The 27,529-nt window shown below is 34.5% G+C and overlaps 6 protein-coding genes across 10 annotated transcripts; 3 read left to right on the top strand and 3 right to left on the bottom strand.

Annotated features, from left to right (window-relative positions):
- LOC115238325 (probable ATP-dependent RNA helicase DHX34) lies at positions 1-5,448 on the top strand. Of its 3 annotated transcripts, XM_029812038.1 has the most exons (16): positions 15-1,128; positions 1,242-1,408; positions 1,489-1,576; positions 1,649-1,695; positions 1,780-1,912; positions 2,091-2,239; positions 2,327-2,559; positions 2,645-2,831; positions 2,929-3,123; positions 3,204-3,413; positions 3,515-3,883; positions 3,982-4,157; positions 4,239-4,349; positions 4,479-4,600; positions 4,722-4,980; positions 5,048-5,448. In XM_029812038.1, exons 1-16 carry the CDS (start codon positions 402-404, stop codon positions 5,328-5,330), a joined length of 3,456 nt encoding a protein of 1,151 aa, XP_029667898.1. In that variant the 5' UTR covers positions 15-401; the 3' UTR covers positions 5,331-5,448. The 3 variants fall into 3 exon arrangements, with proteins under 3 accessions (XP_029667899.1, XP_029667898.1, XP_029667896.1); XM_029812036.1 differs by having other exon boundaries at positions 1,489-1,695; XM_029812039.1 differs by lacking the exon at positions 4,239-4,349 and having other exon boundaries at positions 1-1,128; positions 1,489-1,695.
- LOC115238328 (GPI mannosyltransferase 2) lies at positions 5,405-25,843 on the bottom strand. 3 transcript variants are annotated; one of them, XM_029812052.1, is made up of 3 exons: positions 25,656-25,843; positions 25,432-25,551; positions 5,405-7,493 (listed from the first exon to the last, which is right to left on the bottom strand). In XM_029812052.1, exon 3 carries the CDS (start codon positions 7,218-7,220, stop codon positions 5,736-5,738), a length of 1,485 nt encoding a protein of 494 aa, XP_029667912.1. In that variant the 5' UTR covers positions 7,221-7,493; positions 25,432-25,551; positions 25,656-25,843; the 3' UTR covers positions 5,405-5,735. The 3 variants fall into 3 exon arrangements, with proteins under 3 accessions (XP_029667912.1, XP_029667911.1, XP_029667913.1); XM_029812051.1 differs by having other exon boundaries at positions 25,662-25,843; XM_029812053.1 differs by lacking the exons at positions 25,432-25,551; positions 25,656-25,843 and adding an exon at positions 10,636-10,901.
- Positions 7,502-16,496, top strand: LOC115238324 (dual oxidase 2-like). The gene is made up of 26 exons (XM_029812035.1): positions 7,502-7,654; positions 7,781-8,134; positions 8,428-8,609; positions 8,702-8,945; positions 10,153-10,380; positions 10,506-10,589; positions 10,900-10,985; positions 11,066-11,347; positions 11,447-11,622; positions 11,708-11,829; positions 11,914-12,111; positions 12,195-12,302; positions 12,390-12,529; positions 12,632-12,895; positions 12,987-13,127; positions 13,218-13,393; positions 13,479-13,999; positions 14,095-14,325; positions 14,465-14,558; positions 14,680-14,890; positions 15,030-15,150; positions 15,251-15,480; positions 15,601-15,759; positions 15,853-16,008; positions 16,094-16,222; positions 16,362-16,496. The coding sequence occupies exons 1-26, from the start codon at positions 7,555-7,557 to the stop codon at positions 16,488-16,490; spliced, it is 4,866 nt and encodes a 1,621-aa protein (XP_029667895.1). The 5' UTR covers positions 7,502-7,554; the 3' UTR covers positions 16,491-16,496.
- On the bottom strand, positions 8,956-10,159 carry LOC115238329 (pyruvate dehydrogenase E1 component subunit beta, mitochondrial-like). The gene has a single exon (XM_029812054.1). It carries the CDS (start codon positions 10,076-10,078, stop codon positions 8,999-9,001), a length of 1,080 nt encoding a protein of 359 aa, XP_029667914.1. The 5' UTR covers positions 10,079-10,159; the 3' UTR covers positions 8,956-8,998.
- On the top strand, positions 16,499-25,343 carry LOC115238334 (dual oxidase 2-like; the record flags this gene model as incomplete). The annotated part of the gene is made up of 25 exons (XM_029812059.1): positions 16,499-16,853; positions 17,004-17,185; positions 17,278-17,521; positions 18,729-18,956; positions 19,082-19,165; positions 19,476-19,561; positions 19,642-19,923; positions 20,023-20,198; positions 20,284-20,405; positions 20,490-20,687; positions 20,771-20,878; positions 20,966-21,105; positions 21,208-21,471; positions 21,563-21,703; positions 21,794-21,969; positions 22,055-22,575; positions 22,671-22,901; positions 23,041-23,134; positions 23,256-23,466; positions 23,606-23,726; positions 23,827-24,056; positions 24,177-24,335; positions 24,429-24,584; positions 24,670-24,798; positions 24,938-25,343. Coding segments are annotated over 25 exons (4,767 nt in total), but the record flags the coding sequence as incomplete, so codon positions are not given.
- LOC115238330 (pyruvate dehydrogenase E1 component subunit beta, mitochondrial-like) lies at positions 17,532-18,735 on the bottom strand. The gene has a single exon (XM_029812055.1). The coding sequence runs from the start codon at positions 18,652-18,654 to the stop codon at positions 17,575-17,577; it is 1,080 nt and encodes a 359-aa protein (XP_029667915.1). The 5' UTR covers positions 18,655-18,735; the 3' UTR covers positions 17,532-17,574.
- Positions 25,844-27,529: the final 1,686 nt, after the last annotated feature.

The raw sequence follows: 27,529 nt of genomic DNA, 5'->3' as shown, positions 1-27,529 counted from the left end.
TCTCTACTCGTCGTGTAGAGCGTTTGATTGACCAATCAGAATAAATTTTGTCCTATTCAACTACGTCAAATCCAACGATAATATTCTATCTAGTGTATTACAATAGTCAACGGTACAGAATATCTATGGTTCTAACCAATCTAACCAATTTTTACGAATGTAAATGGCAAAGAGGTTATATTTATCACCCATTGTCTACAGTGTCTACACGTATTATTAAGGAGTGTTACAATATATGTATAGAAACCTTTTGGATAAATATTTCATAAAATTGAAAAGATCGGCAAAACCTTGCTGATAAAAATGCTGCAGCCATAAAAGAAGAAAATAAAGTTGTCTGCTAAAGTAGCTGAGATATCACGGCTAAAGAGTGAGATTATGGCGCGATATACGAATTAAGAATGTCGTCGAGGACGAGGAGTGGCACGAAACAGCGTTCGTCCAGCCGCGAACGTACGCGTGAAAATGCAAGCAAGTATGAGAGGAAAAGGCGTTACGACGATTACGAGATTGACGAGCACAGCTCGTCAAAGTCCAGGTCGCGGAGCGATCGGGAGACGCGCAAATCTCCCTCCTCGTCCTCGACGAGTCGTCACGAAGAGAGCCACCAAGACCTCTACTTTAGTAATTATAAACACGAATTGAATAAGATCTTCACAACAAATTCGAATCTCATTCACGATATCGTGGATTTTTGGAAATTCGTCGAGAAATACGAGTCTGTCAAGAAACAATTGGGCAATAGCGACGAATCCGCAGCCGATTCCGCTTTAAATTCCATCGGAGTGCCGGAAAGATATCACAAGTCTCATTGTTTAAATTTCAAGCTCAATCTGTCATATGGAGAATTATTTGCGCGAATCCCCGAAGTGAAACAACTGACGAAATCGCGCCTGCTAAAATTCGGGGATGTAATAGTCTTGTACTTAGACTTTAAGCAAAAGGAAAAATTCAGCAAATTAAAGAAACTCAGAGACACACAAGCTAATTTACCAGTTGCACAATATAAAGATGAAATTATCGAGACGGTAAAAAAGGAGAAAGTGGTCATTATAGCGGGAGACACGGGTTGTGGAAAATCTACTCAAGTACCTCAATACTTGTATGAAGCTGATTTTCGAAAAATAGGTATAATCCTAAAGTTAATTGTCAATTTAAATATTTCTTATATTTAAATAATTGTATATGTATATTTAATATGATATGATCTAATTATTTTTCTTTCATAATTTGTATTACAGCGTGTACACAGCCCCGAAGAATAGCATGTATCTCACTAGCAAAACGAGTCGCTTTTGAGACATTGAGCGAGAATCTGAGCAAAGTTGGATATCAGATACGTTTTGAAAAACAAAGAAACCAAGAGACAAACATTACATTCATAACCGAAGGTTTATTGTTACGACAAGTGAATATTTCAATATTTGCAAATTACTCTAAAGACACTCTCAAAAAAAGATTTTGCATATATTATAATGTATTTTACAGATGTCGGGTGAATCGACATTATCAGCATACGATGTGGTAGTCTTAGATGAAGTGCACGAGCGTCACCTGCATGGAGATTTCTTATTGGGTATTATGAAATGCATTATTTATCAAAAACCCGATTTGAAATTGGTATTAATGTCTGCTACTATTAATATAGAGCTCTTTAGTAATTATTTTGCAAAGGAAGATGTTAAAATAATAGAAGTAAGAGTTTTTAAAATACTTTCAAACACTGATCGCATGTACATATATGTGATACTGACAATGAGATTTTTCATTTTTATTTAGGTTCCTGGAAGATTATATCCTATTCAATTGTTCTACCGTCCTGTAACTGTAGAAGATCTCAGATACAAAAATGACCGTTTTAATCCAAGTCCATATGTGCAAATAATGCAAATAATTGATCAAAAATATCCAGGTGAGAGAGAAATCTATATTTTAATTACAGTAACAAACTCTTCAGATATGAGTTGCAGAAATAATCATATCATAATTATAATAAAGATTAATTAAAAATTAAGATTATTTGCTATTTACTATATTTTAATTAAAATTACAATTACTTTGTTATAATTACAATGGTAGAAATATTTCAGCCAATGAGAAGGGTGACTTATTAATATTCTTGAGTGGAATAAGTGAAATTACTGCAGTCGTAGATGCTGCCAAGGAATATAGTACAAAGAAGAATAATTGGATAGTTTTACCGCTTCATAGTACCCTTTCCATCATTGAACAAGACAAGGTATATTTCTCTCGCATGATACTATTTTTGTAAATTATTTTTGTTTCATCATAAAAGAATATCAAAGAATAATTTCGCTTTCTCTAGGTATTTGACTATGCACCTGAAGGTGTTAAAAAGTGCATTGTCGCAACTAATATCGCAGAAACTTCCATTACCATTGATGGAATCAGATTTGTCGCCGATAGTGGAAAAGTGAAGGAAATGAGTTACGACCCGTCATGTAAAATGCAAAGACTGAAAGAATTCTGGATAAGCAAAGCCAGTGCGGAACAGAGGAAGGGAAGATCAGGCAGAACTGGACCTGGAGTTTGTTACAGGTAAATAATTGGTGACTTTTCCGATGAATGATATATTATCATTATTTACGAGATTGAGAATAAACGCGACATTGTTCTTTTACAGAATTTATTCAGAGGAAGAATATAAGACATTGGAAAGATATTCGACACCAGAATTACAACGTGTACCCTTAGATTCTTCGTTGTTACAAATGATAGCAATGGGACTACCTGATGCTCGAAAGTTTCCATTCATAGAGCCACCGCCAGCCGACAGTATAGAGAACGCTATATTATCATTAAAAGATCACGTTAGTATTTTAGATCTTGCATTTTTGTTTTTCTGCTTTTTTTGAAAAAAAAAAAAAAAAAAAATGCTAAATATTAAATTAACAATATTTTCACCAGGGTGCACTCACAGATAATGAAAAAATCACGTGTATTGGTAAAACCTTGGCACGGCTGCCCGTTGATATTACAATAGGAAAGATGTTAATAATGGGATCCATTTTCCATCAAGTGGAACCCGTATTATCACTGGCCGCTGCTCTAAGTATACAAACACCATTCACCAATAGAGCGTACAGAGATGTAGAATGCGAGGTAATTAATGTTAATAAGTGAAACTGTGCTGTGAAACAAACATTTAATTTTGCAATGAAATAATATCTATAATATTAAAGACATCTAGAAAAAGATTAGAATCTGATCACGGTGATCCCATAACTTTATTGAACGCATTTAAAGAATGGCTAGAAGTGAAGCAAGAAAATTCTCAAGAATATAGAGGCAGTGGTAACAGTAGCAGAAAGTGGTGCCGAAGACGAGGTTTAGAGGAGCAACGATTCTACGAAATGACAAAATTAAGGACTCAATTTAAAGAATTACTTCAAGTTAGTCATACATTTCGTGCGTTTTTCTCACAGATATACTTTTAATATCATTATATATCTAATATTATATATTTTGTTTATATGGCGGATACATTGTATAGGATTGCAAATTACTCAAAAGTCTCCCAGAACCAAACTCTTCCATGACAAGCGCGGAACGTGCGATAAGACATGGTGAATTAAGACTTTTAAAGTCTCTCAAAAAAACTTACAAGCAAAGTGAACCTAAAAGACGTAAACAATTAAAAGTACAGACATTTGATATACAATTGGAAGATAATGACGATGACGACGGAGAGCTCGACATAAAAGATATAGAATTTCGAATGAGAAATGATTCAAATCAAGTGCAGAATCTTTTGACAGCGTCTTCCGCATGTAGCTATAAAAATTTGACAATGTTGAAGCTGATATTATGCAGTGGTTTATATCCACAGTTTGCTTGTGCTGATGAGTATAATTATTGCAAGGTATAAAAATTATGCATTCTATTATTTATATATTCATTTATAATTTATATTATGTATATATGATGATATGTAAAAATATTCCCCAAATTATTATTCAGTCTATGAGTGAGCAATTATTTCATACAAAAGCAAAACCATATGTTGCATTGCACCCAATGAGCTTTTTTGGAAATCATCAGCAACTTTTGCAAATTGAAGAGGCGGATGTAATATCGATACCAGGATTTAAAAGTAAAAATCCTGTTAGCCCTAAACATCAGATACTGGCATATCAGTAAGTTTTTATTTAGATTTACTTTGTAATATAATTTGTTAAATAAATTTAATGCGTTGTAAATAAATAAATGCGTGATAGATCCCTCTTGGAAACTACAAAACCGTATCTGGTAAATACTTTAAGAATGCCCGCCGCACAAACATTATTGCTATTTGCACGTGAAATAGACACAAATAGTATATTCTCTTTGTAAGTAACATATTATGCCTACACATGTACTAATATTTTATATAAATTTGTGTATTTTTATATTTCTTAATAAAAAAAGAGAAATAATATTAGTCAAACACAATGTAAGACGGATTTTACATTTTGCAGAATAGCATGTGATTCATGGCTCATGTTAGAATTTCCTGTTCCTGATAGTGGTCAGACTTTATTAATAAGAGCAACCAAATTGAGAAATAAATGGGATTTCTTATTAAACCGGCGATTGCAAGGTACAAGGTGTATTTCTTTTGACATGATTGAATTTTTTTTTTTTTTTTTTTTCCCCCTTTCCCTTCCTTTATCTAATATTAATATTTATGGTAAGATTAATATAAATGTCTTATTTTTCAGAATCTGATGATACAAACGATGAAACAAAAGATTTTAGTAAAATTGAGCAAAGTCTTACTCAAGAACTGATTGAATATATGCACACTACAGTACCATATACGATAAAACGGTTGCTACCGGCCGATTTGAAAATGATATACGTTGGCAGTGGCAATAATGATACATGCATAGAACCTAATCCTTTTCAAGCCGATTTTAGGAGTATATCAAATATAACTAAAGGCGGAGTTCATGTAACAGACAGTATCACATATAATTGGTGAGTGCAACAGAATATTGGATTAATTAATATAGAGATTTATTCATCTTTTATTATTAAATTGCAGCATAAAGGAAACTGACTGGAGCGAACAACTAATTGCAGAAATGCGCGACACTGAATGGCATTGTCAAAATTGTGATTTTCAAGCAGTCCTATCGAATATGGAAAAACTTCAACATCAAAACTATTGTACAATGGCACATGCAACCAATATCGACAAAGAAAGTGAAAATATAACGCGTAAACCTAATAGTCAAGCATACGAATGTCCTGATTGTTCGCAGATGTTATATCTCACACCTATCGAGATATTGAAGCATAAGAAACTACATATTAAAGCAAGCTAAAATATCTGTAGCATTGAATTGTATATAAATAGAAAACATATTTATGTTAAAAAATAATAGTTTACATACATATATATATAGAAGACAGTTTTTGTTTATATAAATAAATATACCAACATTTCATTGAAGGATATTCTTCACAGAATTCTAAATACGTAACACATACACATATAAGGGTATATATATTGTTTTATAGCATACATAAACTTAAATATTTCTTTTAAAAAGTAAAGTTAATATATTTTAATAGTAGAATTTTTTTTGCAAGCAAAGTTTTTGCCTACAAAGTTTTATTCTTTATGTACAAAAACTTTAACAAATATAGTATTTACAATAACAATAATAAAAAAATGTAAAAACGTTCTTAATAAAAAAATTAAGTGTACACACATGGAACGTAATGTATCAAGTCCATGGCAAAAAATTTGAAAACAATAAGCATCCTATAATTGTGTATCCTATAAAATAGGATAGTACAAATTTATCTTGCAATGTATATTGTTGTTGTGATAAGAAAAATACCTTCCAGTTCGAACTAATGTTCTCTTCATTTTCATATCGTAAATCATTATGATCAATATACTTGTGAGACATAATTAAAGCGCAATACCAATATATCAAAGGACTTGCAGAAGCTAATAAACGTGTGCTGACTTGAATATGTGTGAAGAATAGGCAAACCATGGTTAGAAACAATCCATGTACTACAAAGACGAACATACTTAATGGGTATTTCTTTATTTTGGTAGTACTTCCGTTTTTTCTTTTACTATCGAAAAGTCCTAACAAGTACAATTCATCCTTATATTCGCAAGCAAATTCTTTTATGCATTGCAACATAATAAACAATATCGGGCAAGCTAAAATAAAATTTGGTATTTGTTTAAATTGATAATATCTTAAGAATCCAACATTCCAATATGTCTTTTGTATATATGAATATGCTAGAGGTACTGTAGCGTTACACCATATTGAACTTGTCATGCCTGGTAATATTAAATTATTTTTTGTAGCATACTGTAAAACGTGAACTGGCAGTAACGATTTGTCAGGTGTAGAAATACAAAATTTAGTATAGTTGTATATTTGTAAAAGAAAAAACGGAGACAGCGATATAATTATTGTGCTCAAGATAGTGAAACAATTTTTTAATATGATTAGTTTAAAAATATACGGTATGTTGCGTTTTCGTTTATGTTTCTCAACTTCTTTCGACACAGAATTACACAAATTCTTAAGTCCGAAATATATAGGGAAGCCTATATTGACGATACCATTCGATCTCGTTAAAGTCGACAATGCCAATGGAAAATAAATGGTAGACTTGGTATATTTCATACTGCCAAGCATGGTGTAAAATGTTAAATATGCAAACATGGATTCTGAATATATGGCTGAGAAAAATATGCTGGCTGGATTTATACAATAAAGTATTGCTGCTTTGTAAGCAGTTACAGTATCCTGAAATATGTGTACGGTGAGATCGTAAAGAATGAGAGCTGATTTTACGAAACACACGAAATTGATAAGCGTTGCAGCAACAATCATGACACTTTGACTGTTTAACGCGGGGAATATCTTTGTCAAAGCAATGGCAACGATGCGAATCAGAGCTGGATACAATGGATAAAAGGCAATAGTATTCTCGTACGTATACCCGTATTTCGCAATATGTAAAAAATATTCTCCGTCCCAACGTGTAAGACCGTTGAATAAAAAATAAATTATTTTATCCCACAGGGATCCCACTTTCTCTGTGGAATTCAGAGGCCTTTTAAACGCATCCGCACAATGGTCGGGAATTGATGCATTGAAAATTGTTTGCAATATTAATATTGTGATTCTACTGACGATTGCGAACCAAAGAATTTTCTTTCTTGGCGAGTACATTTTGCGTAATTTCGTATATGTTGTCTATCTTAATTTCACACAACGTAAATGAAATATTTATATCTACTCAGTCGTAACAGCAAATTATGAAATAGACTTGTAATCATCTCGCTCGTGATCTAATTATATTCATCGGTGATTCACACACATTTTTCGTTTCCCGTGTATATTCTTATCGTGCAGAAAGAGGAAGTGGTCGAATCGAGCCGCTCGTACAGACGATATCCTCCGAGTATAAACTTGCTACAGATCTGTTAGTGACTGGACAGTACACTGAAACAAATAATTTGTACGTGACACGATTACACATATATATTATTGTAGAAGACGCAACATGTATTTTATATTTAATTTATTCATTATCGCAATTAATTATTCATTAATTGCTGCACAGACTATAATACAACAGTCCTCTACGCCAGATCCGAACAGGTGTACGTTTTTATATATATTTCGTATTATAAATCGTAGAAAAATCTAATAGTTTTATAATGTCTCATGTGTTTTTATTTGCATTAAGTTGATGAGATATTAAAATATGTTTCTATACCTATCATCAGATTTCAAAAAGCCAGATAAAAAATCAGTTGATAAAACATTCGGTGAAGACTTAACAGATTGGTTATTTACTGGATGTTGGGGAGAAAATAATCATCAACCGAATAGATGCTCCCAGTATCGCAATGGAACCGAATATCCCAATTACGATGGATGGTACAATAACGTTGGAAGACCAGAGTTAGGTGCAGTTGACACTCCATTGCTAAGAAGACTGCCAGCCGCTTATGAAGATGGAGTATACAAGCCTTCAGGTTCTAGTAGACCAGAACCATTAGAGATAAGTGAGAAGCTGTTGAGCGGAAAAATTGGATCGAAGTCAAGAACGGGGAGAAACGCTTTACTTGTATTTTTCGGTACGCGAAAATGATTTATATCGCACAGAACTGCTATTAAGATTATATCATGTACTTGCATATTTGCAAATTTATATGGAAATTATAAGAATATCATATATCTACAATCTCAAATATGAAATGTGATTTGAAAAAAAAATTTTTTAACAAATATTTGAGTCAAGTATATAGAGATTAAATATTTATCAAATATATTTGTGGTAAAAAAACATAAGAGATATTTATGATGATGCTCAGCAATATAATATACAATATACAATATACAATATGAAAAAAAAAAAAAAAATGTTTAGGTCAGCAAGTGGTGGAGGAAATTTTAGATGCTCAAAGAGCGGCGTGTCCACCCGAATATATCAACATAAAGATTCCGGAAAACCATCGATACAGAACTAAACCAGGACACACGGAAATGCCAGTTTTACGCACGCGATACGATCATCGCACCGGTCATTCGCCAAACAATCCTCGTCAACAGGTAACATTTAGTAATGTTCGCCCTAATGTAGTGTTATTCTCATTTTAACGAACGATATTATTATTTTATTACCAAGTATCAATATGTTGCAGCTAAATGAGATCACGCCATTCTTAGATGGTGGATTGATTTACGGTACATCTAAAGCATGGTCCGACGTTTTAAGGACATATAACAGTGGAATATTGCAGGCGGATGGTCAACTCGCATCATCGTACTTCGGTTTATATCCCGATTATAATACCGTCCGATTACCGATGGCCAATCCACCGCCGCCTATTCATCATCATCAATACGTTTCACGGCACTATAGCGAGAGCGTTACCAGATATTTCAGTGAGTAGTAAAACTTTATTCGCGCAAATACAAAATATTAGAATAAACGAGTATTAGAATTTTGTGCCGCAGACGCGTTTAGCGGCGTCCGCTATATGATGATCCTTTGGGGTACATTCGTACTCAATCTTCTCCGAATAAGGCATCGGAACGTCGATACCGGCGCACCGTACTGCGGGTGCGTCGAGCTGAAAGAATACTGGATTCTCCATCACTGTCGCAACAATCTCGGATCCTACTCCGCATCTCGGCCAACCCAGCTCGACAGTCATCAATCGGTGTGTCTTGCCGATCGATTTGAACACGGTGTCCCAATCCAGGGGTCTGAGCGAGCGCAGATTGACAACTTCCGCCTCGATCCCTTGTCCGGCTAATATGTCGGCCGCTTGAAGCGTATACATGTACGCCTGGCCGTGCGTCACCAGAGTGATATGTTTGCCAAGTTTCTCCACCTTGGCTTTGCCAAAAGGTATCTGATAGTCCTTGTCCATAGCTTGATCGGACATGGGAAACTCGAGGTTGTAAAGTAACTCGCTCTCCAGCATGATGACAGGATCGGGATCGCGCACGGCTGCCTTGAGGCAACCCCTGTAATCCTCGCAGGTTGACGGCGACACAACCTTCAAGCCGGGCGCGCTCATGTACCACGCGGCAAAGCACTGAGAATGCTGCGCGGCCAAGCCCTTGGCGTTACCGTTCGGACCGCGAAAGAGAACGGAGACGGGATATCTGCCAGCAGACATGTAGAGATTCTTGGCGGCACCGTTGATGATACGGTCAAAGGCTTGCATAGCGAAATTGAAGGTCATGAACTCGCATATCGGTTTCAAGCCTAGGAGCGCCGCGCCGATCGCTATACCACAGAATCCGGCCTCTGTGATCGGCGTATCGATCATCCGCTTGTCGCCGTACTTCTTCCAGAGACCGCGCGTAATCTTGTAAGCGCCGTCGAACTCGGCAACCTCCTCACCGATAATGAATACCTTCTCATCTCGAGCCAACTCCTCGTCGAGAGCCATATTCAGCGCGTCTCGTACAGTCATTTTCGTGACGGATCTGCGGGGCGTTTTAACGATACAATGATGCGTCGCTCGCAGCATCAATTTATCTCTCAACGGACGAAGAAAATACATCTCGAACGCGAATAAATATTTCGACTCAGTATAATATCTGGCTATTAATACGCAATTTGATACGTATGTTTTAGAGTTGGGAAATCCGCGAGGGAATGAAAATCCGTTTCTGCTGACTTTTGGTATAATATGGTTTAGATGGCACAATTTCGTAGCGTTTCATATTAAACGTCACAATCCAAATTGGTCGAGCGACAAGATTTACAACGAGGCTCGTAAATGGGTGATAGCGACTCAGCAGCACATTGTCGTTAACGAATGGTTGCCTTCGTGGTTGGGAAACAGACTTCCTGCATATAAGGGTAAATAGAAATAGTGCTAGTCAACATATGACAGCGTTGATAAACCCGATAAATGTTCAATGCGAATGTTTGTTTACTTGTAATTTGCATATAATCCTAATTGATAATTTATTCGTTATTTAAAGGTTACAACCCCAATATTGATCCACAGATAGAGCAATTTTTCCAATCGGCCGCTTTTCGTTTCGGACACACTTTGGTTCCACCAGGTAAAAAACGTATCCGATTTTTTATTAATATTAGACAGATACGTACCGTTTCCCCAATGCCTTTATATTAATGACAAGCGAAACCAGTTAAATGAGCAATATCGATTTTCATAGCACAGCTTATCTTTTATTTAATTATAAGGTGATACAAAGAAGAATCGATTTACACTTGTTGATTTGATGAAAGATCATAAACGTGTGTATGTGCGCGCGCGCGCGCGTGTGTGTGTGTGTGTGTGTGTAATGTTGTCATAAATTGTAGAATTGTATAGATGCACAGTAATAATATTAATGATAATCACAATGTCAGGTGTATACTTGCGTAACTATGGGAGGAATAATTGTTCCTTGGAACCACATCCAATTAGAACGTGCAATAATTATTGGATGTCACAGGTATTTTGACAATTATATATATACATGTTTGAAGTTTCGACAAAACGCGCACGTAATAAAGTACGTAAACGATTGTTTAGAATTCTCTCTATGCAAATTTAACGAGAATAAAGGATGTCATTGATGTGGAGAAATTATTAATGGGAATGGCTATTCAATTATGCGAAGAGGAGGATCACAAGATCGTTGAAGATTTGCGAGGTAGTTTATTCGGGCCATTGGAATTCTCAAGAAGAGACTTAATGGCACTTAATATTCAGAGGGGACGTGACCACGGAGTACCCGATTATAACAGCGCTCGTCGTGCGTACGGTCTACCAGAGATTAAAAATGTATCCCATTTTAATCGCGTAGATCAAGCGGTATGTTGTATAAAAATTGTTCATTCATGTATTTAATCACAGCGTTGCAAAATTTAAGACATTTTATTTATTATTATTCAAAAAATTTTTTTATTTAAGATTCGAGATGAATTTCTCAGACTGTACAATAACTCGTTCGATGACGTGGATATCTGGGTGGGTGGGATACTAGAAACTGGCGATGGACCCGGGGAGCTATTTCAAAGTATCATCAGTGATCAATTTCAACGAATACGCGACGGTGATAGGTTTTGGTACCAGAATTTCGACAATAAGTATGTAATTATATCGCTATTGCATATTTCATTATATCTTCTGTACAATTGATTCGGTAAACTTTTGATACAATTTTGTTTCTAGACTTTTTACTTATGAGGAAATTCGAAGATTAGAACAATTATCATTTTATGATATATTGATGTGTGTCACTAAGATGGACTGGAACGATATTCCAAGGAATCCTTTTAGAGTTTCTATAGCAGGTAAAGGAAAAACTACATGCGGAAATGTAAATTTGCTTAATAGTAGCTAATGATACCACTAAATACATTTGTATCTTCTTTCAGTGGATGATATACATCCCAGTTGTATTAATAATAAAATTGTTAAAGAAGGCAATTGCACAACTGGTTCTTGTTTTCACGCTGATCAAATAAATAAATATACAATCGAAAATTGCACAGAACCTGGGACTTATGATTTTTTTTCCAATAGCAGCATATCCTTCATTCTTACGTTTTTAGGTGTATCAACATTTTTCTGCGGTAAAAATTTTTTACTATCATTGAAACATTATGCAACAACATGGGCATTATACTATCTATCTAACGTGTTAATTTTGATACAGGTATCATTACATTAATAGTTTTTAAGATACAATTTAAGGATAAGGGACCAATGCAAGAAATTGTTAAAAAAGTAGACCATAGTGATAATATAGACATTATACATACTGGTAAGACTTTTCAGATATATGCATGTCTTTATGTCTTTATATATTGCATACATGTAGTATAACAAAAATATATTCCTTTATTAATAGCTAGCGAATGGCAAGAACCAAAAGCTGCACTTAGACGTGTAATATTAATGCCAAACATCAGAAAAAAGCAACTGGAAGTGAAAAATCAATTGGGACATTTGATACGTGCAATCGACGTTCCAACCAATAGCAATGTCATGGTATATATTTTTCTAACACATGTCAATTATCGTTTACTGCATAAGAGCACATAAAATAATTGATAAGTATATAATAAAATGTATCAAATTTTTCTTGTACAGATTTATTGCGCGTCTGATAGTCACTATATTTTAATCCGTATACATCATAGTTATGATTTAGTGTTGAAGTTTGACTCCGATTTTTTGAGAAGCACATTTATAAAAGCATTCGAAAGATTTATATCAGATATTGCAACATCCGGGAATGTTTGTTCAATGCAAGTTATGACTAATACCACATATGCAGCGTTACTCAAGCAAGCAATAACTAAAAAGCATCGTCAAAAGAAATTGGAAATGTTTTTCCGTGTCGTATTCGCACAGGTGTGTCTTTCTTTCTTGTCTTGTGAAATATTCGAATAATATTGAATAATAATTCGATTATATAAGTATATCCACAACTGTGTGTCTTTAGGCATTCCATATTGCACATACGGAAGAAGAAATTCTACAAATAGATTCGTCAGTTGCAAGAGAAGTGATTTATACCGAGCTAACCATCGTAGAATTCGCGGAAGCCCTGAGTATGAAGCCGGACGCTGAATTCGTAAAAAAGGTAATATTTACATTAAATCTGATAAGTAATATGCAAATATGCAATACAAATATATTTGTTGAAAGATTATACATATCAACACATTTGCAGATATTTAATCTAGTGGATAAAGATAAGAACGGTTTTATATCATTTCGAGAGTTTGTTGACATGTTGGTGATATTTCTAAAGGGCTCTGCGGAAGAAAAAATGAAGTTAATGTTTGATATGTATGATATCAATGGTATAGGAAGACTTAAAAGAGAAGAGTTCTCAGCTATGTTGAGGTATATTTTTAAATTATCCAATTGCATGGCACACACTATCCTGTGCGTAGTGCCTTCGTATATGCGTTACATTAAATACTTGCAGATCATTCATGGAAACTAGCAATGCCGATATAACGGACGATGAGTTGGAAGCTTTGGTGCAATCCATGATGTATCACGCCGACTTGGCAAACAAAGAAACTATAAATTTACAGGATTTTCAGCAGATACTAAGCGACTTTAATGATAAATTTAATTATGCAGAACTGGAGTTCAATGTGCCTGCGGATGGAAAGAGCAACAGAAAACTTCACGCAGGCGTAAAAACTGTTAGATCAACATTTATCGGCGAAGTACAGAAGACGGTAGAGAGTCTATATGCCGATCCAAGCGAATTACAATACAGAATTGAGGGAAAAATCAAAAGTGAACAAAATGCGAAAAAGGAAAAAAATAATAGCGAAATTATCGACAAGAACGAGAAAATTGTCGAAGAGCTCAAGAAACACTCGGACAATTATTGGTATCCTGTAATGAAATACCTCGCTAACAAACGATTGCAAATATTCTGGGCATGTTTATACACCCTGTTTCTGCTTGGGATTTTCGCAGAGCGAGTATATTGTATGTTCTTTTCAAAGATTTTTTTACAGTAGACATCTATCTGACTTTAATTTTTGCACTTTATAATGATTAATACTGCTCTCTTTTATACATAGATTACTCTATACAACGAGAACATTCTGGTTTGAGACGAATATTAGGCTATGGTCTTACTATAACGAGAGGTGCGGCATCCGCTATGATGTTTACTTATTCCACATTATTAATCATGATGTGCCATAACACCATCACTGTTCTGAGAACCACAATTTTGCAATTTTATATTCCTTTCGATTCAGCGATAGAAATGCACAAATATATCGCTTGTTGGGCATTGGTCTTTACTGGTGAGAATATAAAATGTCTTAATCTTAATTTAAACAATGTATAAAATTTGTTAACAACTTAATTAAGATAACTCATTCGAGAAAGAGAGAGTTTTTTAACAAATTATACTTATGTTTACTCACATCTTAATATTTTTAGTGTTACATATAATTGGACACGGCTTTAATTTTTATCATATATCAACGCAAACTGCTGATGATCTGACATGTTTATTTCGCAACTATTTCCACGCGTAAGTCTACATCTCCTTCCTTAGATATTTCAATCACTCGATTTTAAGATATTTAAATACATATTTATTCGCATTTACATATGTGCATCATTATATTATACATAATTATATTCACATTTAGAACGCATGAGCTACCAAAGTTTCATTATTGGTGTTGGGGTACAATGACAGGTGTAACAGGAATATTTTTAACCATTGTTACTGGATTAATATTTGTGTGCTCTTTGCCGATGGTACGCAAGTCATTCTATAATTGGTTCTCTCTTATACACTCTTTATATCCAATTTTCTACATACTGATGATCTTACATGGCAGTGGAAGATTAGTACAAGTAATTAATATTGTTATATATAATTATCAATTATTTTTATATAAAACGATAGTTCATTTAGTGTGTTATCGAGAAAAAAAAATAACTTACCTAAAATCATATTATATAATTGAAAATTATTTGTAATTTATTACAATAGGAACCATATTTCCATTATTTCTTATTGGGACCAGTTATTTTATTTATTCTCGATAAAGTCGTAACTGTGACCAGAATAACGATAGAGATACCAATACTCAAAGCAGAAATTCTGCCATCAGGTATTCCTTTTTGAAAATATTATTGTTCTATTATTGTATTTATTCTTATTCAAGTCTATATTATTCAAGTATATATCATTCATATACATATGTTGTATAGGTGTAACATGTATAACATTTCCAAAACCTTTAAATTTTCAATATAAATCTGGTCAGTGGATTAGAATAGCATGTCCAGCATTACAGACAAATGAGTATCATCCATTTACTTTATCGTCTGCGCCACATGAAACGAGTTTAAGTATACATGTACGAGCAGTTGGACCATGGACTACAAATATTAGAGAGAAATTAGAGTTGTATACAATGTCTAATGAAACTTTACCAATGGTAAGTCTCTTCATATCACTATACTTGTCTGAAATTCTATATTTTTATATATAGAATTCACAAAATTTTTACTAATGAAATAAATTTTTCATATATTACTATACATCTGTCTATTTGTAGATTCACATGGATGGCCCATATGGGGAAGGTCATCAAGATTGGGATAAATATGAAGTGGCAATCATGGTTGGTAGTGGTATAGGTGTTACACCTTTTGCATCAATACTCAAAGACATTGTTTTTAAATCAAACTATAATTCAAACTTTGGTTGCAAAAAGGTAATAACATTAACAACTCTGTTCAAACTTAAATAATAAAAAAAAAAAAAAGGGGGGAAAAAAACGTATGTATAAAAATATTTTAATTTGCAGGTATATTTTGTTTGGGTAACAAGAACACAAAAACAATTTGAATGGATGGTTGACATATTGAGAGAGCTTGAAAAAGCAGATATCAATAACACAGTATCAATTCATATTTTTGTTACTCAGTTTTATCAAAAATTTGATCTACGTACGATACTTTTAGTAAGATATCTACATTTAAATGTTATCGTATTTTAATTTAAAAAACTTTGGTCCTAAAAGATCTCCAACTAAATATGATTTTCAGTATATTTGTGAACGTCATTTTCAAAAGATTTCAAACAAATCTTTATTTACTGGACTGAAAGCAGTGACACATTTCGGACGCCCGAAATTCTCTCAATTTTTCCTGTCTATACAAAAATTATACCCTACTGTAAGTATCTACTGATTATCAATGTGGATAATGTTTCATACTAATTGCATAATTTTTTTAATCAACATTATATTATATTGTGCTTTAAATTCTTTACACACACACATTATGCATCTTTTTAAAAAAATTTCTGTTTCAGACAAACAAGATTGGTGTTTTTAGTTGTGGTACACCAGCTATGACACAAGCAGTAGATATAGCTTGTAAAGCGATTAATCTAACAGAAATTAATGATACATTATTTCAACATCATTATAAAAGTTTTTAAAAGTTTCTTTCTGGAAGCCAGCAGATAAAAAATCAGTTGATAAAACATTCGGTGAAGACTTAACAGATTGGTTATTTACTGGATGTTGGGGAGAAAATAATCAACCGAATAATAGATGCTCCCAGTATCGCAATGGAACCGAATATCCCAATTACGATGGATGGTACAATAACGTTGGAAGACCAGAGTTAGGTGCAGTTGACACTCCATTGCTAAGAAGACTGCCAGCCGCTTATGAAGATGGAGTATACAAGCCTTCAGGTTCTAGTAGACCAGAACCATTAGAGATAAGTGAGAAGCTGTTGAGCGGAAAAATTGGATCGAAGTCAAGAACGGGGAGAAACGCTTTACTTGTATTTTTCGGTACGCGAAAATGATTTATATCGCACAGAACTGCTATTAAGATTATATCATGTACTTGCATATTTGCAAATTTATATGGAAATTATAAGAATATCATATATCTACAATAATATGCAATATACAATATGAAAAAAAAAAAAAAATGTTTAGGTCAGCAAGTGGTGGAGGAAATTTTAGATGCTCAAAGAGCGGCGTGTCCACCCGAATATATCAACATAAAGATTCCGGAAAACCATCGATACAGAACTAAACCAGGACACACGGAAATGCCAGTTTTACGCACGCGATACGATCATCGCACCGGTCATTCGCCAAACAATCCTCGTCAACAGGTAACATTTAGTAATGTTCGCCCTAATGTAGTGTTATTCTCATTTTAACGAACGATATTATTATTTTATTACCAAGTATCAATATGTTGCAGCTAAATGAGATCACGCCATTCTTAGATGGTGGATTGATTTACGGTACATCTAAAGCATGGTCCGACGTTTTAAGGACATATAACAGTGGAATATTGCAGGCGGATGGTCAACTCGCATCATCGTACTTCGGTTTATATCCCGATTATAATACCGTCCGATTACCGATGGCCAATCCACCGCCGCCTATTCATCATCATCAATACGTTTCACGGCACTATAGCGAGAGCGTTACCAGATATTTCAGTGAGTAGTAAAACTTTATTCGCGCAAATACAAAATATTAGAATAAACGAGTATTAGAATTTTGTGCCGCAGACGCGTTTAGCGGCGTCCGCTATATGATGATCCTTTGGGGTACATTCGTACTCAATCTTCTCCGAATAAGGCATCGGAACGTCGATACCGGCGCACCGTACTGCGGGTGCGTCGAGCTGAAAGAATACTGGATTCTCCATCACTGTCGCAACAATCTCGGATCCTACTCCGCATCTCGGCCAACCCAGCTCGACAGTCATCAATCGGTGTGTCTTGCCGATCGATTTGAACACGGTGTCCCAATCCAGGGGTCTGAGCGAGCGCAGATTGACAACTTCCGCCTCGATCCCTTGTCCGGCTAATATGTCGGCCGCTTGAAGCGTATACATGTACGCCTGGCCGTGCGTCACCAGAGTGATATGTTTGCCAAGTTTCTCCACCTTGGCTTTGCCAAAAGGTATCTGATAGTCCTTGTCCATAGCTTGATCGGACATGGGAAACTCGAGGTTGTAAAGTAACTCGCTCTCCAGCATGATGACAGGATCGGGATCGCGCACGGCTGCCTTGAGGCAACCCCTGTAATCCTCGCAGGTTGACGGCGACACAACCTTCAAGCCGGGCGCGCTCATGTACCACGCGGCAAAGCACTGAGAATGCTGCGCGGCCAAGCCCTTGGCGTTACCGTTCGGACCGCGAAAGAGAACGGAGACGGGATATCTGCCAGCAGACATGTAGAGATTCTTGGCGGCACCGTTGATGATACGGTCAAAGGCTTGCATAGCGAAATTGAAGGTCATGAACTCGCATATCGGTTTCAAGCCTAGGAGCGCCGCGCCGATCGCTATACCACAGAATCCGGCCTCTGTGATCGGCGTATCGATCATCCGCTTGTCGCCGTACTTCTTCCAGAGACCGCGCGTAATCTTGTAAGCGCCGTCGAACTCGGCAACCTCCTCACCGATAATGAATACCTTCTCATCTCGAGCCAACTCCTCGTCGAGAGCCATATTCAGCGCGTCTCGTACAGTCATTTTCGTGACGGATCTGCGGGGCGTTTTAACGATACAATGATGCGTCGCTCGCAGCATCAATTTATCTCTCAACGGACGAAGAAAATACATCTCGAACGCGAATAAATATTTCGACTCAGTATAATATCTGGCTATTAATACGCAATTTGATACGTATGTTTTAGAGTTGGGAAATCCGCGAGGGAATGAAAATCCGTTTCTGCTGACTTTTGGTATAATATGGTTTAGATGGCACAATTTCGTAGCGTTTCATATTAAACGTCACAATCCAAATTGGTCGAGCGACAAGATTTACAACGAGGCTCGTAAATGGGTGATAGCGACTCAGCAGCACATTGTCGTTAACGAATGGTTGCCTTCGTGGTTGGGAAACAGACTTCCTGCATATAAGGGTAAATAGAAATAGTGCTAGTCAACATATGACAGCGTTGATAAACCCGATAAATGTTCAATGCGAATGTTTGTTTACTTGTAATTTGCATATAATCCTAATTGATAATTTATTCGTTATTTAAAGGTTACAACCCCAATATTGATCCACAGATAGAGCAATTTTTCCAATCGGCCGCTTTTCGTTTCGGACACACTTTGGTTCCACCAGGTAAAAAACGTATCCGATTTTTTATTAATATTAGACAGATACGTACCGTTTCCCCAATGCCTTTATATTAATGACAAGCGAAACCAGTTAAATGAGCAATATCGATTTTCATAGCACAGCTTATCTTTTATTTAATTATAAGGTGATACAAAGAAGAATCGATTTACACTTGTTGATTTGATGAAAGATCATAAACGTGTGTATGTGCGCGCGCGCGCGCGTGTGTGTGTGTGTGTGTGTGTAATGTTGTCATAAATTGTAGAATTGTATAGATGCACAGTAATAATATTAATGATAATCACAATGTCAGGTGTATACTTGCGTAACTATGGGAGGAATAATTGTTCCTTGGAACCACATCCAATTAGAACGTGCAATAATTATTGGATGTCACAGGTATTTTGACAATTATATATATACATGTTTGAAGTTTCGACAAAACGCGCACGTAATAAAGTACGTAAACGATTGTTTAGAATTCTCTCTATGCAAATTTAACGAGAATAAAGGATGTCATTGATGTGGAGAAATTATTAATGGGAATGGCTATTCAATTATGCGAAGAGGAGGATCACAAGATCGTTGAAGATTTGCGAGGTAGTTTATTCGGGCCATTGGAATTCTCAAGAAGAGACTTAATGGCACTTAATATTCAGAGGGGACGTGACCACGGAGTACCCGATTATAACAGCGCTCGTCGTGCGTACGGTCTACCAGAGATTAAAAATGTATCCCATTTTAATCGCGTAGATCAAGCGGTATGTTGTATAAAAATTGTTCATTCATGTATTTAATCACAGCGTTGCAAAATTTAAGACATTTTATTTATTATTATTCAAAAAATTTTTTTATTTAAGATTCGAGATGAATTTCTCAGACTGTACAATAACTCGTTCGATGACGTGGATATCTGGGTGGGTGGGATACTAGAAACTGGCGATGGACCCGGGGAGCTATTTCAAAGTATCATCAGTGATCAATTTCAACGAATACGCGACGGTGATAGGTTTTGGTACCAGAATTTCGACAATAAGTATGTAATTATATCGCTATTGCATATTTCATTATATCTTCTGTACAATTGATTCGGTAAACTTTTGATACAATTTTGTTTCTAGACTTTTTACTTATGAGGAAATTCGAAGATTAGAACAATTATCATTTTATGATATATTGATGTGTGTCACTAAGATGGACTGGAACGATATTCCAAGGAATCCTTTTAGAGTTTCTATAGCAGGTAAAGGAAAAACTACATGCGGAAATGTAAATTTGCTTAATAGTAGCTAATGATACCACTAAATACATTTGTATCTTCTTTCAGTGGATGATATACATCCCAGTTGTATTAATAATAAAATTGTTAAAGAAGGCAATTGCACAACTGGTTCTTGTTTTCACGCTGATCAAATAAATAAATATACAATCGAAAATTGCACAGAACCTGGGACTTATGATTTTTTTTCCAATAGCAGCATATCCTTCATTCTTACGTTTTTAGGTGTATCAACATTTTTCTGCGGTAAAAATTTTTTACTATCATTGAAACATTATGCAACAACATGGGCATTATACTATCTATCTAACGTGTTAATTTTGATACAGGTATCATTACATTAATAGTTTTTAAGATACAATTTAAGGATAAGGGACCAATGCAAGAAATTGTTAAAAAAGTAGACCATAGTGATAATATAGACATTATACATACTGGTAAGACTTTTCAGATATATGCATGTCTTTATGTCTTTATATATTGCATACATGTAGTATAACAAAAATATATTCCTTTATTAATAGCTAGCGAATGGCAAGAACCAAAAGCTGCACTTAGACGTGTAATATTAATGCCAAACATCAGAAAAAAGCAACTGGAAGTGAAAAATCAATTGGGACATTTGATACGTGCAATCGACGTTCCAACCAATAGCAATGTCATGGTATATATTTTTCTAACACATGTCAATTATCGTTTACTGCATAAGAGCACATAAAATAATTGATAAGTATATAATAAAATGTATCAAATTTTTCTTGTACAGATTTATTGCGCGTCTGATAGTCACTATATTTTAATCCGTATACATCATAGTTATGATTTAGTGTTGAAGTTTGACTCCGATTTTTTGAGAAGCACATTTATAAAAGCATTCGAAAGATTTATATCAGATATTGCAACATCCGGGAATGTTTGTTCAATGCAAGTTATGACTAATACCACATATGCAGCGTTACTCAAGCAAGCAATAACTAAAAAGCATCGTCAAAAGAAATTGGAAATGTTTTTCCGTGTCGTATTCGCACAGGTGTGTCTTTCTTTCTTGTCTTGTGAAATATTCGAATAATATTGAATAATAATTCGATTATATAAGTATATCCACAACTGTGTGTCTTTAGGCATTCCATATTGCACATACGGAAGAAGAAATTCTACAAATAGATTCGTCAGTTGCAAGAGAAGTGATTTATACCGAGCTAACCATCGTAGAATTCGCGGAAGCCCTGAGTATGAAGCCGGACGCTGAATTCGTAAAAAAGGTAATATTTACATTAAATCTGATAAGTAATATGCAAATATGCAATACAAATATATTTGTTGAAAGATTATACATATCAACACATTTGCAGATATTTAATCTAGTGGATAAAGATAAGAACGGTTTTATATCATTTCGAGAGTTTGTTGACATGTTGGTGATATTTCTAAAGGGCTCTGCGGAAGAAAAAATGAAGTTAATGTTTGATATGTATGATATCAATGGTATAGGAAGACTTAAAAGAGAAGAGTTCTCAGCTATGTTGAGGTATATTTTTAAATTATCCAATTGCATGGCACACACTATCCTGTGCGTAGTGCCTTCGTATATGCGTTACATTAAATACTTGCAGATCATTCATGGAAACTAGCAATGCCGATATAACGGACGATGAGTTGGAAGCTTTGGTGCAATCCATGATGTATCACGCCGACTTGGCAAACAAAGAAACTATAAATTTACAGGATTTTCAGCAGATACTAAGCGACTTTAATGATAAATTTAATTATGCAGAACTGGAGTTCAATGTGCCTGCGGATGGAAAGAGCAACAGAAAACTTCACGCAGGCGTAAAAACTGTTAGATCAACATTTATCGGCGAAGTACAGAAGACGGTAGAGAGTCTATATGCCGATCCAAGCGAATTACAATACAGAATTGAGGGAAAAATCAAAAGTGAACAAAATGCGAAAAAGGAAAAAAATAATAGCGAAATTATCGACAAGAACGAGAAAATTGTCGAAGAGCTCAAGAAACACTCGGACAATTATTGGTATCCTGTAATGAAATACCTCGCTAACAAACGATTGCAAATATTCTGGGCATGTTTATACACCCTGTTTCTGCTTGGGATTTTCGCAGAGCGAGTATATTGTATGTTCTTTTCAAAGATTTTTTTACAGTAGACATCTATCTGACTTTAATTTTTGCACTTTATAATGATTAATACTGCTCTCTTTTATACATAGATTACTCTATACAACGAGAACATTCTGGTTTGAGACGAATATTAGGCTATGGTCTTACTATAACGAGAGGTGCGGCATCCGCTATGATGTTTACTTATTCCACATTATTAATCATGATGTGCCATAACACCATCACTGTTCTGAGAACCACAATTTTGCAATTTTATATTCCTTTCGATTCAGCGATAGAAATGCACAAATATATCGCTTGTTGGGCATTGGTCTTTACTGGTGAGAATATAAAATGTCTTAATCTTAATTTAAACAATGTATAAAATTTGTTAACAACTTAATTAAGATAACTCATTCGAGAAAGAGAGAGTTTTTTAACAAATTATACTTATGTTTACTCACATCTTAATATTTTTAGTGTTACATATAATTGGACACGGCTTTAATTTTTATCATATATCAACGCAAACTGCTGATGATCTGACATGTTTATTTCGCAACTATTTCCACGCGTAAGTCTACATCTCCTTCCTTAGATATTTCAATCACTCGATTTTAAGATATTTAAATACATATTTATTCGCATTTACATATGTGCATCATTATATTATACATAATTATATTCACATTTAGAACGCATGAGCTACCAAAGTTTCATTATTGGTGTTGGGGTACAATGACAGGTGTAACAGGAATATTTTTAACCATTGTTACTGGATTAATATTTGTGTGCTCTTTGCCGATGGTACGCAAGTCATTCTATAATTGGTTCTCTCTTATACACTCTTTATATCCAATTTTCTACATACTGATGATCTTACATGGCAGTGGAAGATTAGTACAAGTAATTAATATTGTTATATATAATTATCAATTATTTTTATATAAAACGATAGTTCATTTAGTGTGTTATCGAGAAAAAAAAATAACTTACCTAAAATCATATTATATAATTGAAAATTATTTGTAATTTATTACAATAGGAACCATATTTCCATTATTTCTTATTGGGACCAGTTATTTTATTTATTCTCGATAAAGTCGTAACTGTGACCAGAATAACGATAGAGATACCAATACTCAAAGCAGAAATTCTGCCATCAGGTATTCCTTTTTGAAAATATTATTGTTCTATTATTGTATTTATTCTTATTCAAGTCTATATTATTCAAGTATATATCATTCATATACATATGTTGTATAGGTGTAACATGTATAACATTTCCAAAACCTTTAAATTTTCAATATAAATCTGGTCAGTGGATTAGAATAGCATGTCCAGCATTACAGACAAATGAGTATCATCCATTTACTTTATCGTCTGCGCCACATGAAACGAGTTTAAGTATACATGTACGAGCAGTTGGACCATGGACTACAAATATTAGAGAGAAATTAGAGTTGTATACAATGTCTAATGAAACTTTACCAATGGTAAGTCTCTTCATATCACTATACTTGTCTGAAATTCTATATTTTTATATATAGAATTCACAAAATTTTTACTAATGAAATAAATTTTTCATATATTACTATACATCTGTCTATTTGTAGATTCACATGGATGGCCCATATGGGGAAGGTCATCAAGATTGGGATAAATATGAAGTGGCAATCATGGTTGGTAGTGGTATAGGTGTTACACCTTTTGCATCAATACTCAAAGACATTGTTTTTAAATCAAACTATAATTCAAACTTTGGTTGCAAAAAGGTAATAACATTAACAACTCTGTTCAAACTTAAATAATAAAAAAAAAAAAAAGGGGGGAAAAAAACGTATGTATAAAAATATTTTAATTTGCAGGTATATTTTGTTTGGGTAACAAGAACACAAAAACAATTTGAATGGATGGTTGACATATTGAGAGAGCTTGAAAAAGCAGATATCAATAACACAGTATCAATTCATATTTTTGTTACTCAGTTTTATCAAAAATTTGATCTACGTACGATACTTTTAGTAAGATATCTACATTTAAATGTTATCGTATTTTAATTTAAAAAACTTTGGTCCTAAAAGATCTCCAACTAAATATGATTTTCAGTATATTTGTGAACGTCATTTTCAAAAGATTTCAAACAAATCTTTATTTACTGGACTGAAAGCAGTGACACATTTCGGACGCCCGAAATTCTCTCAATTTTTCCTGTCTATACAAAAATTATACCCTACTGTAAGTATCTACTGATTATCAATGTGGATAATGTTTCATACTAATTGCATAATTTTTTTAATCAACATTATATTATATTGTGCTTTAAATTCTTTACACACACACATTATGCATCTTTTTAAAAAAATTTCTGTTTCAGACAAACAAGATTGGTGTTTTTAGTTGTGGTACACCAGCTATGACACAAGCAGTAGATATAGCTTGTAAAGCGATTAATCTAACAGAAATTAATGATACATTATTTCAACATCATTATAAAAGTTTTTAAAAGTTTCTTTCTGGAATATAAAATTTTAATTTTGGTAAATTCAATTGTTTCATAATAATCATAATTTTAATAATTCCTTATTTTTTTACTTGTATATTTCTCTAATGAGTTATGTTCTTGTAAAAAAATTGTATGGAAAGATAAACTCTATACATTGTTATATATTTGCATAAATGTTAAAATTACAGAAGATTATAAGTCCGTAATTATATTTTCTTAATTAATAGAAATTATCACTGTTGTGTCATAGTAAATATTAATAAAATTGGTTATACTATTAATAACAATGATTACAAGTTATTAAATTAATTCACATAATATATCTTTTATAAGAGACTAAATATATAAATACACATAATACTCACGAATATATATACGGACAGAGAGGAATATTTTACAGTTTCTTCATAAATGTGATCCTAACATCACATCGACCCATCAATCTAACGCCGGTAAAATTCCCGCCATTCTGTTGCCATTATATGCTAAAATCAATCAAAAAAATAAATGTAAAACCTTTGTTTTTACGCAAAGAGATATCGAATAAGCGTATTTTTAAATATAAGTAAAATACTATAAGTTAAATTACATTTACCGATAACTCTGCTCGATAAAAAAATTCAACTAAATTGATCCAATATATTGAAGTTGTTATCCGATTGTTACAAGCAAAGAGAACTGGAGATTGAAAATGCTTCTGCCTTCTGCCTCTACGTCCATATAAAACATGGATAATAAACTACATAGTCGCGAAACTTGTTAGTGAATAACATGCTATGGCCGGTAATCATAGTCCGTTCTTATATCCAAGATCGTCTTAAGGGTCGGCAGGAGTGACGGCCAAACTCCGAATTGATATTGGAGACCTCGCGCGGTGACAATGCGAAACTCCGACTTCAGGATTACCAATCTGAGAAATAAATTCTCGATTTCTATGTAGAGGTGTATGTCCATATACGTACACACACGATTGAATTGCTCGCGTGGACGCACCGTGGAGAGGAAAGATAGAAAAGGATCAACGATCACGTTATCCTTGTTCCTCTAGCGTATCGCTTTATAGCCGAGATACGGCCTGAAAATGCTTTTTGGCCTCTCGTGACAAAAAACAGTAATGCAACTAGGCTAACAAGCGCCCACTTTTTGTAAATTTTATATTTGTTTATGCACATTTATGCGTATATATATGTATCAATAATATCTAAAAATTATATATATGATTAAAAATTGTATGACGATAAATAATAACAGTAAAATAATAACTCACAGAGTGAACTAATATACAATATGTAAAACACGGGCACTTATTAGACTTGGCAATTTATTGCTTTTCTACTTGTTGCTTTTTCATCGGTACTTTATGTATTGTCAGCATGATAGAGCGACAAGGAGAGAACAATTGTTAATTCTTGGCTTACATTATCTTTCAGTAATTGCAAATTTATAGACCGACAAGTATGCTATCTTGATTTCTTTTCGATTATATCGATATTATCGCGTAAAAATATCTGCTACATAAATACTGATAATATGAAAGCATGTACAAGAAATATGTGATGGCTCAGTGCAAGAGTGTTCAATCTATCACGCAGTAAAACTCAAGTTCAATTCCACAGACATCTTAACAAAATTTTTTTATATTTTTTGTTATATAAACGTTATTACATTTTGTGTGAGAATTATATTTAGAATACATCTTTACCCCCACTCTTTAAATAAAGGCAAACGCTCGGTCTAGATATACTATGTCTATGAGAGTAGCATTTGCTTGACCAATCAAACAAAGGAAGACACAAGGAGCAAAGATCTCTTTTGGCTCCAGAGTACCGATCATGTAACTTTTCCCTTAGGGCGGAAAAGTGAAAAATTTTGCCATTAATTTCAATGCTAATATTTTTCACTTTTCACATTTCCGCCCTAGGGGAAAAGTTACATGATCGATACCCTGCACACAGGATGCGGAAATGCTTGCCACGCCGCAAAAGGCGACTCGTAGCCAATCAATTTTTCACTCTAATGGAAAAGTTGTAAGTTGATTAGCTACCGCGTCGCTTTTTGCCGCGCGGCAAGCATTTCCCCGTCCTATGTGCAGAAGCCATTTCTCCTGATTGGTTAATCAAATGCTATTTTATTCTCACTTTAAGCCCGAATCACACTAGCGGCTCGCGGCTGCGATTGCGATTGCCTCAGCCAATCAGAAAGCACCAATTGCAAATATGATTGGAGCGTAGCAAATCACAATTACAAACGCAATCGCAATCGCAGCCGCGAGCCGCTAGTGTGATTCGGGCTTAAAGTGAGAATAAAATAGCATTTGATTAACCAATCAGGAGAAATGGCTTCTGCACATAGGACGGGGAAATGCTTGCCGCGCGGCAAAAAGCGACGCGGTAGCTAATCAACTTACAACTTTTCCATTAGAGTGAAAAATTGATTGGCTACGAGTCGCCTTTTGCGGCGTGG

Source organism: Formica exsecta, unplaced genomic scaffold (assembly GCF_003651465.1).
Source record: "Formica exsecta isolate Colony F162 unplaced genomic scaffold, ASM365146v1 scaffold333, whole genome shotgun sequence".
In the NCBI taxonomy this organism is placed as follows: Eukaryota; Metazoa; Arthropoda; class Insecta; order Hymenoptera; family Formicidae; genus Formica; species Formica exsecta.
The sequence above is the reverse complement of the archived record's forward strand: the minus strand, read 5'-3'. Positions and strand labels throughout refer to the sequence as shown.